The 15,927-nt window shown below is 63.6% G+C and overlaps 3 protein-coding genes across 3 annotated transcripts; 2 read left to right on the top strand and 1 right to left on the bottom strand.

Annotated features, from left to right (window-relative positions):
• Positions 1-886: 886 nt before the first annotated feature.
• PFL1_06463 (uncharacterized protein) lies at positions 887-3,689 on the top strand (the record flags this gene model as incomplete). The annotated part of the gene is made up of 2 exons (XM_007884004.1): positions 887-3,505; positions 3,621-3,689. The coding sequence occupies 2 exons, from the start codon at positions 887-889 to the stop codon at positions 3,687-3,689; spliced, it is 2,688 nt and encodes an 895-aa protein (XP_007882195.1).
• A 4,841-nt stretch (positions 3,690-8,530) lies between these two features.
• PFL1_06462 (uncharacterized protein) lies at positions 8,531-10,012 on the top strand (the record flags this gene model as incomplete). Its single annotated transcript, XM_007884003.1, has 1 exon — positions 8,531-10,012. The coding sequence occupies one exon, from the start codon at positions 8,531-8,533 to the stop codon at positions 10,010-10,012; it is 1,482 nt and encodes a 493-aa protein (XP_007882194.1).
• A 1,048-nt stretch (positions 10,013-11,060) lies between these two features.
• Positions 11,061-12,803, bottom strand: PFL1_06461 (uncharacterized protein; the record flags this gene model as incomplete). Its single annotated transcript, XM_007884002.1, has 1 exon — positions 11,061-12,803. The coding sequence occupies one exon, from the start codon at positions 12,801-12,803 to the stop codon at positions 11,061-11,063; it is 1,743 nt and encodes a 580-aa protein (XP_007882193.1).
• Positions 12,804-15,927: the final 3,124 nt, after the last annotated feature.

Raw genomic sequence — 15,927 nt, 5'->3', positions numbered from 1 at the left:
ACAAAAAGCACTTCGCGAGCCATGGCTAAAATCTCGCCGCCGAGCACGTGACCCAGTCCAGCCCAACAAAGCCAGCGCGCCGAGTCCAACAGCGGCGGGTCGGCGGGGCCAGAAAAGAGGAAAAAGGCGCTCAGCGAGGCCGCAGACGAGCAACAGGCAGGCAGGCAGGCAAGCTGGAACGCGCCCAACTCGACTGGCGGGCGAGGGTGCAGCAGCTTGCCAACCGCCGGTATTTGGGGATCCGTCGTCACCCGCCCTGCTCGCCGTCGTCCAGCGACCATCACCACACACACTACTCTCCCTCCTCTGGCTCGCCACCGTCAAGCTCTTGACCCCGCCCCACCCTGACACCTACCCAGCGACGACGACGACGACGACCGCGGCAGCGACGACAAAGCCTGTGGCTCAACCTTTCATCCCACTTCATCACATCCTCGACTCCTCCTCCCCACGGCCGGGGTGCGATAACCCTCCGCGTGTTGCCTCGGATGCTACAACACCCACTACGACGTTGATCAAAAGGCCTCTCCCTCCCTCCGCAGCATTGTCCCTCCTCCCGCCTTTGCCACGTCTCAGACCAGATTCGACACCACCACCCGTCCGGCATCGACCACATACCCGCCCGTGTCCGCTCAGCAGGTAGCGCCAAGGCTTCCGCTCTACCTTTTCCGCCCCAACGCGTCCGGCATGCATTCCCTTTGATACCACAACGCTTCCCGCACTCGTCATTTCCTTCCCGGATCACCAACCACTCCCCCACGTTTGGCCCCTAGCACATATTCCCGCCTCCATCTACTCTACAGACCCATCACAACCTCGGCTTGCCACTGGCCGATCCACGAGCGGTGCACAGATTCTCGGCCTGCACAACTTGAGCGACCTCGCGATGGCCTCCCCTCCGAAGCGCAGAAACGGCGTGCTGCGCTCCGTCGCCCACCAGCCCATGCGGCAGACGCGTTCCATGGCTCGGATTGCCGCGCCCACCGAATCGGCCGCAGACTACTGGTCCAACCAGGCCGGCTCGCGCGGCCACCGCACAGCCGTCAGCACCACGGCCGAGAGGCACGAGGACCTCGAGCTGTCCGACGGTCTCTCGGACACTGAAACTGACCCCCGCAAACAAGCTCTGAAAAACTCTCTTCTCGGCAGGCAGGCTGCGCTCGATGTCGACGAACGTCGTCAGGAAGCCGTGCGCCGTGCTCCCCCTCCGCAGACCTACGCTCCTCGTTCGCCGCAGAAGCTCGGCGCAGCCAGACAGGCAGCTACGTATGAATTCGGTCCGGACTCTCCGCGCATCGCTCGCACGCAGCAGCCGAGGATGGAGAGCCCGCGCAAGGGGCGGCTCGACGACTTTGAGTTTGAGCTGGATCGTAGCCTGGTGGTCAACAACTCTCCAGCGATCGACACGCGCGCCGCACAGTCGTCGCATGACGCTCAGCGAGCCGATCTCGGACTGCCGCGCTCTCGGGCAAGCCACAATCTGGGCGACCAGCATCCAAGGCAGACCTCGGCTGCCATCGATCGGCGAGTTGACCGAGTCGCGCCGGGCACGAGCAGGTCCCCTACGAAGCCTGTCCGGTCCGTTCGACCGACGAGCCCGACCAAGCCCCTCACCGTGCCAAACCCTTTCAAGGTGCACGGAACTGCTCGGAGCACCGACTTGAAAAACGCACAGCACGACTTGGCGAAGCGACCGCACTCTACCATGTCCCCCTCGACGTCGAGCGAGTCGATCAGGGCAACCGATGAGCGCAGGGCTGGCACCGGCACCTCGACGTCCCGATCCCACATCTTCAAGAGTGCAAGAGCCCTGCAGCCTGAACAGATGTCGGAGGCACAGACGTCAGACGGGGCCATGAGACCCAGAGACGCCGCAGCGAGCAAGGCAGACAGGCATGCGCAGGGCCGGAGCGAGGCGGCCATGCAATACCGCGAACAGGGCACGGCGCAGCCACCGGCCTCGCGCGTGTCGCCCTTGAAGGCTGCGGCAGCAAGCGGTCCGGACATTTTCAATCGGTCCCCGTCTCGCAGACCCATTGATCTGGCCAAGTTGAGGCCCTCTCCGGGCAAGGCCAGGCGCGGCATGTTCCTGCACGAGGCTGAGACACAAGACGAGGCGGCGGGAGCGGCAGCGCGGGGCGAGGTCAAGCAGGAGGCGGCGGATGAAGGCGAAGATGAGGACGAGTATGTCTTGACACCAGGCCCTCTGCCTACCAGTCACTCTCGCCGGCGGTTGGGAAACAGGCCCTCGACCGGCAGCGATCCTTCTTCGGGCGGGTCGGCCGACTCTTCTGCCACCGTCAAGCCGACGACCTCACAGGTCGACGTCAAGCAGACGCTGTCCACCGAGACCTCAAATGCCCTGGCCAGCCTCGAGGCGTCGCTCGCCAAGCTCAGCGCGCATTCTCACCGCCGCACCGCCTCCGCCGTGCCCAAGCAGGAGCAGCGGGACGTCAAGGCGTCGCCTCCCAAGCGCACGCTCGGCGACAATCGGCCATGGGTCCTCTCGCCAAGCAAGGTGCAGAACGGCGCCTCGAGTCACGAGGTGCGCGCCAGTGCCGCCGTCGATAGTGACAAGCAGCGGCGAGAGGTGGAGAGCGACGGCGTGTTCAAGAAGCCGTCGAGCTTCCTGTTGAAGTCGAGGACCATGTCCCAAGCGCGCGGGGGTCAGTCGGAGAGTGACGCCGACAGCTCCCACAGCTTCGACTCGGCTCGGACCACGTCCAGCGCGAGGCACGCCGCGTCGCTGGTGTCCTCACAGACCGAGACGAGCCTGGCGCCGCAGGACGACAAGGCTGCAGCGGCCGAAGCCGAGGCGAAGCGCAAGGCTGCGCTCAAGGCTGCCCGCCGCCGATCGATGCATTCGATCATCTCGTTTGGCGCGAACCAGTCGATGGGCTCGCTCAAACGGGAGCCTTCGACGCAGGGTAGTGGGCTGACTGACTCGTCGTTCGCACTGGCCGCCGACGCTTCAGCCACCAGCGATCCAAAGGCGGCAGAGGAGGCAAAGAAGGCGGCGAAAGCAGCCCGGCGACGCTCGATGTACACGTACGTCCCTACCAAGCGCGAGGACGCTGGCGACGCCGGAGACAAGTCGGTGGGCAATATTTCCTCGGGCTTGATCATCGGCGGCGGCGGGGGTGCGGTCGATGCGGACGTATCTGCGCACAGCGGCAAGGCGGATCGTGCAAGAGCCCGCTTCCTCCGCGGCCTGACGGTGTTGGTCGACGTGCGGGACCAGGATGGCGAGGATGCGTCGGCATGCTGGGTCGAGATGCTCAAGAACGCCGGCGCCAAGGTCCTCGTGCGCTTCGGTGAACGTCAGCTCACCCACATCGTCTACAAGAGCGGCCGCCCGAGCACGCTGCATTCGTACCGCGCGCTGCCGGAGCCAAAGCCGCTGATTGTCGGGATCAGCTGGGTCGTCAAGTGCCTTGAAGAAGGCCGCAGGGTCGACGAAGAGCCTTACATTGTCGAAGTCGGGAAGGAGGCCATCTTCCAGAAGGTGAGTCGCGACCAGCGCGCTTGTTGAGAGGGCGCTCAAGGGACCAAGGCCCTCTGTTCTGACTACGTTCCGCCTCGACTCGCCCGCATCCCCCATCTCTTCTTTGCGATGCTAGCGACGGCGCTCGTCGATGGCACCGCGCCAGGCCCCGGCAAATTCGGCTCCGCGCAACCCGCGTGAGTGACTTGGTCGACGGTCGAGCCCTTGATGGCGCACCTGGCCTCCTTGCAAGATTGTGAGCCGAGCCCTGCCGAGCACCAGAACAAGCAAGGCTGACGAGCTGACTCTGGTCCCCTCTTTTTTCCCCTCTTGGGCTGCATCGACACGACGGACGCGATGCGCAGTCACGGCCAGGGATCTCGACAAGGAGCTCGCAGCTGCGCGGTCCAAGTTGCTTGCGCACGCGCCCCTCGCGCCGAGCCCTCTCCGATGGAGGTGTTTCCAGGCTGGCGCCATCGCTGACCATCAGACGTCGTCGTCGAAAGGCCGACCATTGTCCAAGGATGACGAAGACGACGATGACCAGGGGGACGGGTCGGACGCCGTTGAAAGCGACGGGCTGGAGAGGTACGGCAAGACGGTCGAGTGCGTACTCAAGCGGGGCAGCTATGTCACGGCCTCGGTTTGAGGCGTCGCCTCTCGGAACTCCTCCCGGAACTCCTCCAATCTGTCTACGCGCGCGCGCGGCGTCGGTGGCCAAACGTGCGTTGCCAATCTGTCGAGGTCCTCTTCATCTCGCGATCCATTCCTCCGCCTCTCCGCCTCTATTGTGGCTTCTCCTTTCACAGTCCTTTTTCATACCAGCCTCCCATCATGCGGATGGCCGCCCAACAAGCACGTCCAACCTATTGTCGTTCGGAATCGTCACATGATAAAAGGGTTGTGCTGACCGACGAAAGTGGCACGAGTAGAGGCACTCGAGGAGCAGGGAGGGGCGTAGTTGGGATCATTTTCTCGGCACCGAGAGCGGGCGGGGCCAGGCCGTCGTTTGGGGCTGGCTGCCCTGCAGGGTCCTCGTCGTGCGGCTGTGCGGAGGTTCAAGCTAGTCCTCGGTTCCTGAGGGCTCCACGAGGGAAGGGAGCGACTTGCGTCATGGCGCCTCCGCTATTCGTCGCCGTCCAAAGGGACGGGATCTCGTCTTTATCGCCCCATGCGCTCCCTTGAGCGATGATGGAGCAAAGGTTGGTCTCCACAGCGTCTTTTAGCTAAGAAATGAGGCCAGAGCCGCTGGGTCCTGTTCATATCGTGTGACAAGAGGGGGAACGAGGCACAAGGTGACGAAGTCGCGTACGGTAACGGGCCAGTCACGTTGTCTTTCGCCACCGTCTTGACGAGAGAGTTCGTCTAGAGAGAAAAGGCGACTACTGTGGTACCGAGAAAGGATGAACGAGATGACCATCGGACCGGAGGCGGGCGGGGGCGGGTGCGTGGGCACGGCGAGGCGAAGGACAGCTGATGCCTCGGGATACGATGATCGGGTAAGCCAGCCAGCGAGCAGGCCTGGCCAGGCAGGAAAACGCTTGGTTGATTTGGTTGGTAGGGTAAGGACGGTTGGACGGGGATCGACATGTTGGTTGTCATCCTTTCACCCTTGATGCTCGTCCATATGGCCCCGGCCTGTGCTTTCCCACCAAAGGTCCCGCCGCCGGTCGATGCCAGCCATGTCCGCACGACGCCGCTCCGTCGTCATCCTTTTTCTCTCGTTTCATTCGCCGAGAGAAGGTGCCAAGACGTTACGGTGGTACGGTAAAGAAGCGAACGAGTGAAGCGAAGCCCGATCTGACCTCACTTGCTCCAGCTGTTCGGTCGTGAGTGCGGCCGGGCTGAGCGTACACGGGGCCCAAGTCGACAAGAGGGGCGAGGGGGCCGCTGACGAACGCTTGGCCAAGCAACGAGTAGATTGTGGAGGACGACGTGCGAGACCGGTGCAAAAGCCGCCTCAGACCGCACCAGTTGTCAGACCGCCGGCCTTGCCCTTCCCCATCCGAGACGACGACGACGACGACCAAAAACAGCAACGGGAAAGAGGGCCACGCGAAAGAAGGCACCGAAGAGTCCTAAGTTGGCAAACGACAGGCGGGGAACGTCGTCATCGAATTTTCGCTACCGAACCATCCTCGTCGATGAAGAGCGACGAGACGTCGAGAATCTCAGGAAGGAGCGGCTAGGCAGGCAAGTGATTCTTGTCGTGCAAATTTTCTGCGATTCTAGCGTACGATGTGTGTAGCATGGTGCGGGTAAGCGTGACGGATGGTCCTTGGTCCGTGGAGTACAGGCCAGGCGGATAGAGAAGCTGAGCCGCAAACGCCGCCGGTAGCGAGCATGGTAGCCGCCCATCGACGACAAGGCGGTTCCTTTCACGCTTCACTTTAAAGACTCGAAAACGGGGAAGCAGGCGGTGACGATCGCTCGCGCTTGGCGAAGCGACGTTTCCATCCAGCATGCTGTGGCTTCTCGACCGACGCTCGCCGCTTCGAGGCCTTCGTTAAGGAGGAATAGGGAGGTTTTGGTCGCCGCCTGAATCTCTGTACAGAGAGGCAGGTCCATCGGCCCGTACCTGCCTGCTTGCGGGATGGGGCTGTGAGATACAAACAGCAGCGCCGACGCCCCGTCGGGGTGGATCTCAAACTCCGCTCGTCGAGCGTCCGGATGGAGCCGCCCGGTGGTCGTCGGTCGCGGGGCGCTCGCTGTGTGGCTCGACGAGACATGGTCCATCCGATGGTCGGGCTCGCCGGATGGCCGCCGGCCTCCAACCACGCCTGGCTGGGCGAGCGGCTAAACCTCACCTGAACCGCGCAGGCGCCTGCGCCGGGGGCCCGTCGTGATCGACGGGACACGCCGGGACCAAGCGAGACGCTGGCTCGATAAAGTGGGACCTTTCCGCCGTCATCCTGCTTCCTGCTTGCGGGATCCTTTGGGGACCGGGTGAGGCCAGCGCATGCTTCCTGCCAGGCCGTGCCTTGCCCGTTCAGCTGCCTGCTCGCTTGGTGCCTGAAGCGAGGCGCATGGGCCGTTCATCCTCCCTGCTTGGCACTATCGCTCCGACCCCCCAGCCGTGCGGCGCGGCTCCCCTCTCGCGCCTCGCGATCCATCCATACCGAATGACACCGCCAGGCGGTAGCACCTGGCCCTCGCCTTTCCGAGACACGATATACCCACTGTGGGTGCCCAACGAGCCGCTAGAGGGCGAAAGAGGAGCGGGCTGAGGACCATCTCGAGCGCCGTAGATCAAGCAAGAGAGGTGGTGGTCGCTAACGAATAATCCGATCAAGCCAGCCGCCTCCGCCGTACGAGATGACGCTGACGCCGTAGCGTCGTCAAGGCACGGTCGGGACGCCGCCAGACGAGCTTTCGTCCGGCATAATTTGCTTCGGAATCGGGATGTTTTTTTCTTCTCCCTCTTTGGAGCGTCAGGTTAAGGCGGCACCCCCTTGCGGTCGGCCGTCTCCATCTTCGACGCCAAGCAACAACGCGCGGTCGCTGCTTCTCCCCCGCCTGCCACAGAGGGTCGGGCCGACCCGCCAGGGTGCTGCGCAGGACCGAAACGGGGGGTCGGTCCCTCTTTTTTTGCGCGCTTTGCCACCCTCCGAACTGTCAAGGCAGAGGCTGGTTGCCAAGGCGACCAAACACGCTGCGCCCACATCGAGACTATCTCTATCTCTCTGCTCGAGCGCGAAGAAAGCACGCCTGCCAGATCCATGTCTAGCTGTGGACGGGCCAGACGAAGCCAAGTCGAGGGCGGGCCCTTTGTGCCGTCGGGGCGTGCAATCAAGACCACTTCCAACCCACCGCCTTGCCTTTCCTTTCCTTCCGCGGGCACTGAGAGCAAGAGGCTGGGGCGAGGGCGTTGCTGGGCCTGCAATTTGCGTAGGGATTGGCAAGCGCATGACGGAACCAGGGACCAGGGGCCTGGGCTCGGAAGTTTTGCGTTGGCACCCCAAGCCTTGCGGTGCGTGCGTGCGTGCGTGCTCTTGGGCGGGCGTCAACTGCGCAGAGATGCACCTTGACGCGCACCGGCCTGCCAACCTGTCGTCGTCGGGTGCCCACCAAGCCTTTGTCCTGCACGCCGCTGCTCCTCTCGTCTCCTGTCCCCTGCACCCCGCCGCCGTGTGGTCGTCGTCGTCGTCGTCGCCGCCGCCGCCGCCGCCCTCGGCGTGTTCACGCCCCTCATTTCGGCCCTTTCCCCAGGCCCCTCGTCACCGGCGGCGCCCCGTTCGTACTGTACGTGCCCTAGCCTATCGGTCGGCCTCCCGTTTGTTGTGCTTGGTCAAGATCAAGCTCCAGGCCAGCTAGGCTACAGCAGCATCATCGGCCGCCCCATCGCTCAGGAGCCTGCTTCCGTTAGCCAAATGCTACGCCGCTAAGCGCCGCCGTGACACCCTAATCCGCAGAGTGGGGACCAGGACCACTCCATCGCTCTCGTCCCCTCTGCCATCATCACACGGGGACCGTACAGCACCTGCACTCGTCTGTGCATCCGTCCAGCCTCTCTCTTTCGGATCACCCGCCGCTCTTGCGCCCGCACCCTCAAAAACAAAGGCCACCCTTGTCGTCAACAACGCCGCCACCCTCCTTCGCTAGACACTCCATCGTCCTCACAGTGACCATGCCCTTATCGCAGCAACCCTAGATCAACACCCGCTCAACCTGCGACTTCACAACGCGACGAAGCGCATTCACCGCCGCTCCGCGCCAAAGGGACGTCTCCACCGCCACCGCCACAATCGACGCCGTCAGTCTCAACTCGCCTCGCCTCTCCTCCTCTCGCCGCACCGCCGCTATCCATACCCTTCTCGCTCAGACTACGAGGGCAGCTGGCTTGCCCCCCATCTGGCAGACTAGTTGATACCCGCATCGCCTGTCTTGAAAGCTCTTCGCCATCTCGTCAATCGCACTTTGTGTCGACCTCCGCCGCCGTAGCATCGTTCCGCCGAGACTCGACACGACCCAGCCTCGCTACGACTCCGCAACCAACTCGCGCAGCTTCACTCTCTTCCATTCACACCGACATCGACATCTGCCAACATGTTCGTCGACTCTGCAGCCAACGAAGCAGCTCGTCTCGAGTGCGAGCCGCCAGCCATGGAGGCCGGCGAAACAAAGCCGTCGCACAACTTCACCATCCCCAAGATTGTCATCACCAGGGCACCGGAACGGCCGCGCTACTCGGAGCCCATCCCAGAACAGACATATGACAAGGCTGTCCTCTTTGTCCCCGTCAAGACCGAGGAGCTCAGCTGGGACGCCGGCGGCCTCTACTGGAACGGCACCTACGCCTACCCCGTTCACACCATCTACAGCCGCGAGGGCGACTCCATCGGCCGAAGGCGCAACGGCCCTCCAGGCTACCGCTTCTCAGAGATGTTTGAGTCTCGTCCGCCTGCTCCCGCTTCAGTCGGAAATGTCGCTTGCCCTGCTGGCGAAAACAAGTGCGCCTCACAACTCGGCGACGCTCCCGAAGGCAGCTGCGCCGCATCGTCGGAAGAGGCTGAGGTCATCCTCGAAGAGCCGGCGCCAACACCTCTGGCTCCATCTGACGCCTCAGACGAGGTCGAAGTCGTTGACTCGCCTCCGCCCTCACCCTTGCCCGACTGCTCGACCCACGAAGACGACTGCGCCGACGATGGCTCCCTTTGCGGCGAGTCGGAGACGTTGTCCATCTTTTCACGCCGAGACTCGGCCGACTCGGCAGCGACGACGCCTGGACACTCGACGCCTCCCGCGTGCGCCATGGACGTCGACTGCGAGGGCGTCAAGCCGGATCTCTCGCTCGACACGAGCCTGCTTTGCCAGAAGCTGGAGGCCGAGAGCACAAGAGACGAGGCCGCGACGTCCACCGCCGAAGACGTCACACTAACCGCATCACGGGACGAGGCTGAACAGCGCGGGCAGCAGCAGTCGATGCCCTCTTCATCATCTGCGCGCGGCCGGCAGCTCAGTCAAGGCTGGACGCATCTCGGATTCATTCCGCGCCGTGGCGGGCCCAGCGACTTTGCCAAGCAACGAGCGTGCACGCTCCCGGATAGCGGCAAGGATCGCTTCGGGTTCTCAAAGTCGCTCAAGCTGGACACGGCGCTCGACATCTCGAAGAAGCATCGGTCCGTCAGTATGCCCTCGTCCCCCATCCTCGACGAGACTGAACCGCCGGCGCCGACCCTCGAGTCGCCGCCGACGTCGCCAACGTTGCTCTCGAGGCCTCCGCTTGGCGATGCCCCCGAACCGTTCCAGGCACAACATCCTCGCAGCCGCAGCGACGGGACCAGCAGTCGTCGACGCAATAGCAGCACCATCTTCAGCTCGATCGCGAGCGACCTCACGCACAGCGCCTTCCCCGCTCAGGCCAAAGGCACGGCAACGGGCCCCGCGCGGAGATCGTCGCTGTCGGCCAAGCCATCGCTGCGGCGCAAGCACCGCTACGACGAGTTTGCCATCGACGCCGACTACAGCGCCGGCTGGGCGTTTGAGCAGGGCGCCTCCAGTCTCCGCAACGAGTGGCAGATGTCCTGATTAGGGCAAAGCCCAAGCAGCTCAACCTATCTGGCCTCCACCGTCTACTCGCTCGACAAGTCCTACGTGCATCGCTCCTCTCTGCAGCCAGCACCTCAGCATCGTTCCGATACAAGGTCCGAGTCCATCTTTGCACCACTGTCCTCGCCTCGCACCCCAACAAAGCAAGCATGTCCGTTCCGTCGTTGGCGCCACCTAGTTCGCGATCCTTCCGTCGATCGAGTCTCTGTTGCCCTTTTGACACCTTCTCCCTCGTCAAGATTAGACTGGCTGGGCCCGGCTCCTCACCGCTCCCTGACTACAAGTTGGGGATCGACGGGCTCGCTCGCCCGCCCAGAAGCACGCGTCGATGCCGACGTCCGTGCCTTCTGCCTGTAGTTGTATCCATGATTCGTTTGTTCGCGATCCGATCGTCGTAGCAGCACAAATGGAGAAGCCTCTTCTTTTGACCGCGGCGAAGATATACCTCTCCTCTCTCATGAACCACGATTTTGCATCCACGAACGGTCGATGGTTTCAGGCGAAACGTTTTGCACGTCGATGAGCGGATGTTAGAAGCGCTTTGCGATCGGTTTGCAAGGTAGTTGGGGCATAGGAAAGGAGGTGGGCGAGGTGGTACAGGATCATACAGAGGGCAAGGATACGCTGCGCTGCTAAGGTACGACTGAGGAGGGAAAGCAACGGTGGACGAGCAGGCAAGGTGGTACGGAGGCATGCAGAAGCGATGACGACGAATCGATCGACGATAAGACGGGCAGAGAGGCAGTGGGCACGAAGAGAGACGGATGGCCCAGACGGGTTTTTGGGCTTGAGCTCGAGGAGACAAGGGATGTTCCGGCCTGCGGACCGAGCTTAGTTGAGACTTATTTCGATTGATAGGGTAGAGGTTTTTTTCGTATGGCAGGCCCTTGACTTTTGGCGAAAAAGAAGAGGTTGGGCAGAGAAGTCGGCTCGGCCTGGCCCTGTAGGCGGCGGCGGCAGCCGAAACCGAGAAGGGTTGAAGACGAAGTGCAATGTTGGTGGGAAGAACGACGAGCGGTACCGGCCATCACGCCTCGGAGAGGGCGGCGGGCAGCTTGTTCTTGGATCCGCGGCCGAAGCGGGTGGAGCTGAAGCGCCACTTTGCGTTGAGGGGCGACTCGCCGCCCGTGTACATGAGGCCGTCGTAGATAAAGGCGCCGATGAGGGCGCCGACGATGGTGGCGAGCGTCGGCACCCAGAGCCAGTACCACGCGTCAAAGGTCCAGAGGATCTCGGACGGGTATCCGACGACCGAGAGCATGATGCGCGGTCCCAAGTCCCTGGCCGGGTTGACGGCGTACGCAGTCTGCCAGCCAAGCGTGGCGCCGAGACCCCACACGAGCCAGAGCAAGGCGATGGGCGCCATGCCGTCCGGCGGCGGCGTGTTGGACGCGTCTCCGATGGCCAGGATGACGATGAGCAGCACGGCCGAGGCGTAGATTTCGTTGTAGAACGTCGTCATGCGCGTGCTCGGCGTGCGCAGGAACTCGGCCGGGTACGTGGTGAAGAGCGCCGCCGTCTTTTCCGTCTGCAGCGGGTCGACCATGCGGATCGGGTTGACGTAGAGGCCGTAGATGCAGAGCGCGCCGCAGAAGCTTCCGAGAAGCTGCGCGGCAATGTAGATGGGCACCTTCTTCCAGGGGAATTTGCGGAACGTGGCGAGCGTGATGGTGACGGCCGGGTTGAGCATGCCTCCGGAGATGCCGCCCGCCACCCAGACGCCGAGCGCCACACCGACGCCCCAGCCGAACGACACCGAGAGGTACTCTCCCTTGGGGCTGCTGGGGTCGAGCATCTGCGAGACAAAGACCTGGTTGTTGATACCGTCACCGAACGTCATGAGGATAAAGGTTCCGAGGAACTCGGCGAACGGCTCGCGCATCTTGTACCTGAACTTGGCCCACGGGTTGGGGAACTCGAGCTCGCCGTCGGTGCCGTCGGTCCCCGTCCTCTCGATGACGCCGCGCTCGACGTACTCCGGGTCGACGGTCTCGACGGCCGACGTGTCGCTGCCCTTGACGGTGCTGTCGTCCTTGGTCTCGGTCATGAGCATCTTGGGCGCATCGACGTCGGCCGTCTTTTCGAGGTCGCCCGCCTTCTCATCTTCCTGCGCCTTGGTCTTAGCGATGGCCTCCTCGAGCAGGTCGACCTGGTCCTGCTTGGATTCCTCGAGGTGCTGCTTGACGCTCTCGCTGTGGTGCCAGTTGGCGCGGGAGACCTCCTCGTGGATCAGCTCGCGCAGCTGCTGCAGCAAGAGGTTGCGGCCCTCGCTCGTGTTGGCGTCCATCGATGGCCGACGCGAGCTGTCCGACATGTAGTTTTCAGGCGTGTGGGTGCCCGCCGAGGTCCTGCCGGAGCGAAGCTTCTTGTCCTTCTTGTAGGCGTCGTTCTGCTCCTTGGTCGGCAGCGCGTGTCCGAGGCCGATTCGGCCCGTCGTCCTGGGCGGGAGCGGCGCGACGGCGGGGGCGCCCTTGGTGTGGCCAAGCGAGTAGGCCGGGTTCTTGACGGGGATGGCCTTGTAGTGCTTGCCGGACTTTGCGTCCTTGACGACGTCGACCGTGACCCTTTCCTTTGGGTTGACCGGCTCGAGGGCGTATGTGGTCGTGGCCGGGTCAGAGGCGTCGCCGGACGAGCGAGGGTTTTCCGGGAGCTGCAGGTGCATTCCAGAGAGCGAGTTTGGCGTGCTTGCGCCGTCGGTGTTGAGGTGGACTGCTACAGCGACATCCTCTGCCAGCTGAGCGCCGGGGGCGGGCGAGTGCGGTCGGGACATTCCGATCGCGATGGGTCGGGCGGTGATGAGAGCCGATGCCTCGAGAGAAGAAGAGGAAAGAGGAAGCAGAGGTATGCCTGTCGGATGGCGGGCCGGAGCGGATGGTGATACGTGATAAGAACGACGGGACGCGACGAGCGAGAGAGAAGGGGCGGTTCTGCCTCCGAGTCCTTTTGAGCAAAGGTCGGTCGTTGGTCGGCGCCAGAGGACGGATGGTCGGTCACGGGGCCGTAGGAATCAAGGAGGGCAAGAAGGAAAGGACGAGGGTGGCGGCGGACCTGGCGTGAAAAACAGGGAGTGCCGGGTCGGGGCGACCCGATGAGCAGGCTCGAGGGACTTTAAGGCTTGCGGCAAAGACAGAGACGGAGGCAGAGCCTGTCGTTGGTCGGCTGGCTGGCAGGAGGAAGCGCTCGAAGCCGTGAGAAGCAGGAGAAGGCAAAGACGGGCGGGGAGACGACCGTGGGGCACCGGCCACGAGGATGCGAGTGCAGACAGTGGTCGCTCTTCGTACCTGGGAGGCGGCGGCGGACGGGAGAGGGTACCGGATGCTGGGTCTTGATTGGGTGCTGGTTGATGGGAAGCAAGCCAGGTTGCAACGGCAGCGCCCTCTCATCTTCAGACGACCAACGGGACTGGAGGGGGAAGAGGGTCAGAGCAGCAGCAGAGGGAGGCACATCTGGTCGTGCTGGTGCCGACGACAAAGGCTGGTGGCGCGGCTGCTGGCCATCCGTCCCGTCTCTCGGAGACAAGCAAGCCAGCGCCGACTGGACCTGACCCTGCGCCAGCCACCCATGAGCCTCGAGCTGAGTGTCAAAGGGTACCACAGCCTGACTCTCTCTGGCAAGACTCTCTCTCTGGCTTCCTCGGTCGAGCTGCTGTCGTCGATTCTCCCTCGGTACCCACGCCGGCGCCCGGCTCAACCTCTGCCTGCTTTGCCGGGGCGTGGCGGCCCCAGAGCTGTCAAACGCTGCGGTGCTGCCGCCCTGCCTGGCCGGTTCAGCTTCCTGCATGCAGCTTCTCGGGGGTTTTCCCCGTTTTTCGAAAAAAGCGTGCGAGGGGGGGGGAATCCTCCGTCCCGCGCCGCCTTCGTCGTCGTGTGGCTGGCACTACTGCCTGGCTGCCACGCCCGCCTAACCTGGCGCATATCCGCCGCCTGTGCCAACTGCACCCGGGGGCGACGGCGCAGCCGGCCTGCGCATGGACAGTCCTCGGCAGGAACCGATGCGGCCGTGGGACGATTTCGGCGCTAGACGATACAGTATGCTCGCGACTCGCGCCGGGCTCAAGCAGCATCCGTGGCGTCGTCGTCCTCGTCCTCGTCCTCGTCCTCGTCGTCGCCCCTTCGGATGACCTTCGAATTACGGCCGAGGGATACAGGCGGGACGTGGAGGGGCGACCAGGCAAGGTCAAGCGACCATCAAGCCTCTCCACATACGCTCTGGCTTCCTCTGCTGGCGAGCAAAATCTTGAAATTCCGCGGGAAAAAGTCAGCGCAGTCCGGCACCATCGACGACGCTTGGCAGGCGATGACGAAACGCGACGGGTAAAGGGCCGGGCAGGCCGCGATCGGAGCTAGGATCTCGACGGGAGGTCATCGTGTCGTCGTCCCGCACCACTGCGCAAACCAAACGCGGTGCACACGGTACGAACACCATGCAGCGCACACGGCACCGGCGCCTCTTGACTCAAACCAGCGTCGGCCCGAACCCCCGATCCACGCTCCTGGTTGGCTGGCCACAGAAAAGACAGGTGCTCGCCTTCCAACGGGCCGCACTCTTCGAAGTACCGGTACGGGTAGGATTGCCGGATCCGCCAAGCCCTCGTTGACAAGAACGGGCACACAGCTGCCACTCCTGGCCGGTCACGAGGCTCGTCTTCTTTGCCAGCGGACAAAGTGGTAGGCCCGAGAGGTTCATGCGAGCGGATGCATCCAGGCCGAAGACAAGGAGGCCAGCTGGGACGGGTCGTGGCAGCGAGCCATGGCCCCGAGAGGCCGACGTCCGTCGCACGCTACTGCGGCCGTGGGTGAGTAGGTACGGGGGACGATGCTGCCGCACTACTGCTGGCTCTCTTCGTGACCAGACAGGGCGAGGTGGGAGCATCGCCGGTCAAGCGAGGGCGGCATCAGCCGACGAGGCTGCATCCTCAGCTGCCTGGCCAGGCGCAAGAGGCGACCGTGGCCAACCAGGTGCGAGCAGAAAACGAGCAAGCTAAGAGCAGTCGGTGCCATGCCCATCTCGATTGAGCAGCATGCTACCGGTATGGCGGAAGGCAGCCTCTCGCCTCGGCAAACCCGCCGAGCTGCGAACAGTCACTCAGACACGGCTGCACATCGTTGGCGACGTTTGGCGGCGCCGCCTCGCCTGACCTGGCCTGGCCTGGAATTGCGCGCTCTGCCCTCGAGACGAAGCGCAGTTTTCCCACCTTCGACCCTCGGAGCGCTGCGGTCGGACAATAATTTCGTCGCATGCGCCTCCGCCTGGACAAAGCGAGCAGCAGCAGCGGCCAGATCGCGCAGGTGTCGTACAGCACGTAGGTACGGTCCCGGAACCGGTGCAGACCAAGGCAGGTACAGCCGGTGGATCGTTGGACCTGCTTGACGGGCAGACGATAGGCACAACTTCACGCCACGTCGAATCCACGCTACGCCAGGCCTGCCACGCCGCCGCGCCGCCGAGCCGCGCTCCGCAGGACGACTGCTTACTACAGTAGTGACGCCCTTCACACCTCTTTGAGCGGACGGAGCGTGGCGGTGAACACCTGCAGTACTGTATTCTTGGCTGGGACGAAAGGCCAAGAGAAATTGAGTGGGCCGCGTCTTTTGCTTGGCCTTTGGACTTGGCCGGCCAGCCCGGGCCCACCAAGGCAAGAGAAAACTCCGGCTGGCGCCCTGTGCCTAGCCGGCACGCACCGGTTAAAAAATTTCCGCGCCCCTTTGTCGCGCCAAGGGGTTTGTCCGGGTCGCGCGGCACCAGGGCGCTGGACCAAGGAGCATCCTCGAATCGGAAGCGATGTTGCATCAGGACGACAGGTGAAGACCACATCGAACCCCCCCCAGGCTGGCCTGACGAGCCACGTTTGGTCTTTCGTGCTTGGACCTCGACCCGCGTGTACGGTCTCGGCT

The sequence above is a fragment of the Pseudozyma flocculosa genome (assembly GCF_000417875.1).
Source record: "Pseudozyma flocculosa PF-1 unplaced genomic scaffold scaffold00026, whole genome shotgun sequence".
NCBI classification, from domain to species: domain Eukaryota; kingdom Fungi; phylum Basidiomycota; class Ustilaginomycetes; order Ustilaginales; family Ustilaginaceae; genus Pseudozyma; species Pseudozyma flocculosa.
The sequence above is the reverse complement of the archived record's forward strand: the minus strand, read 5'-3'. Positions and strand labels throughout refer to the sequence as shown.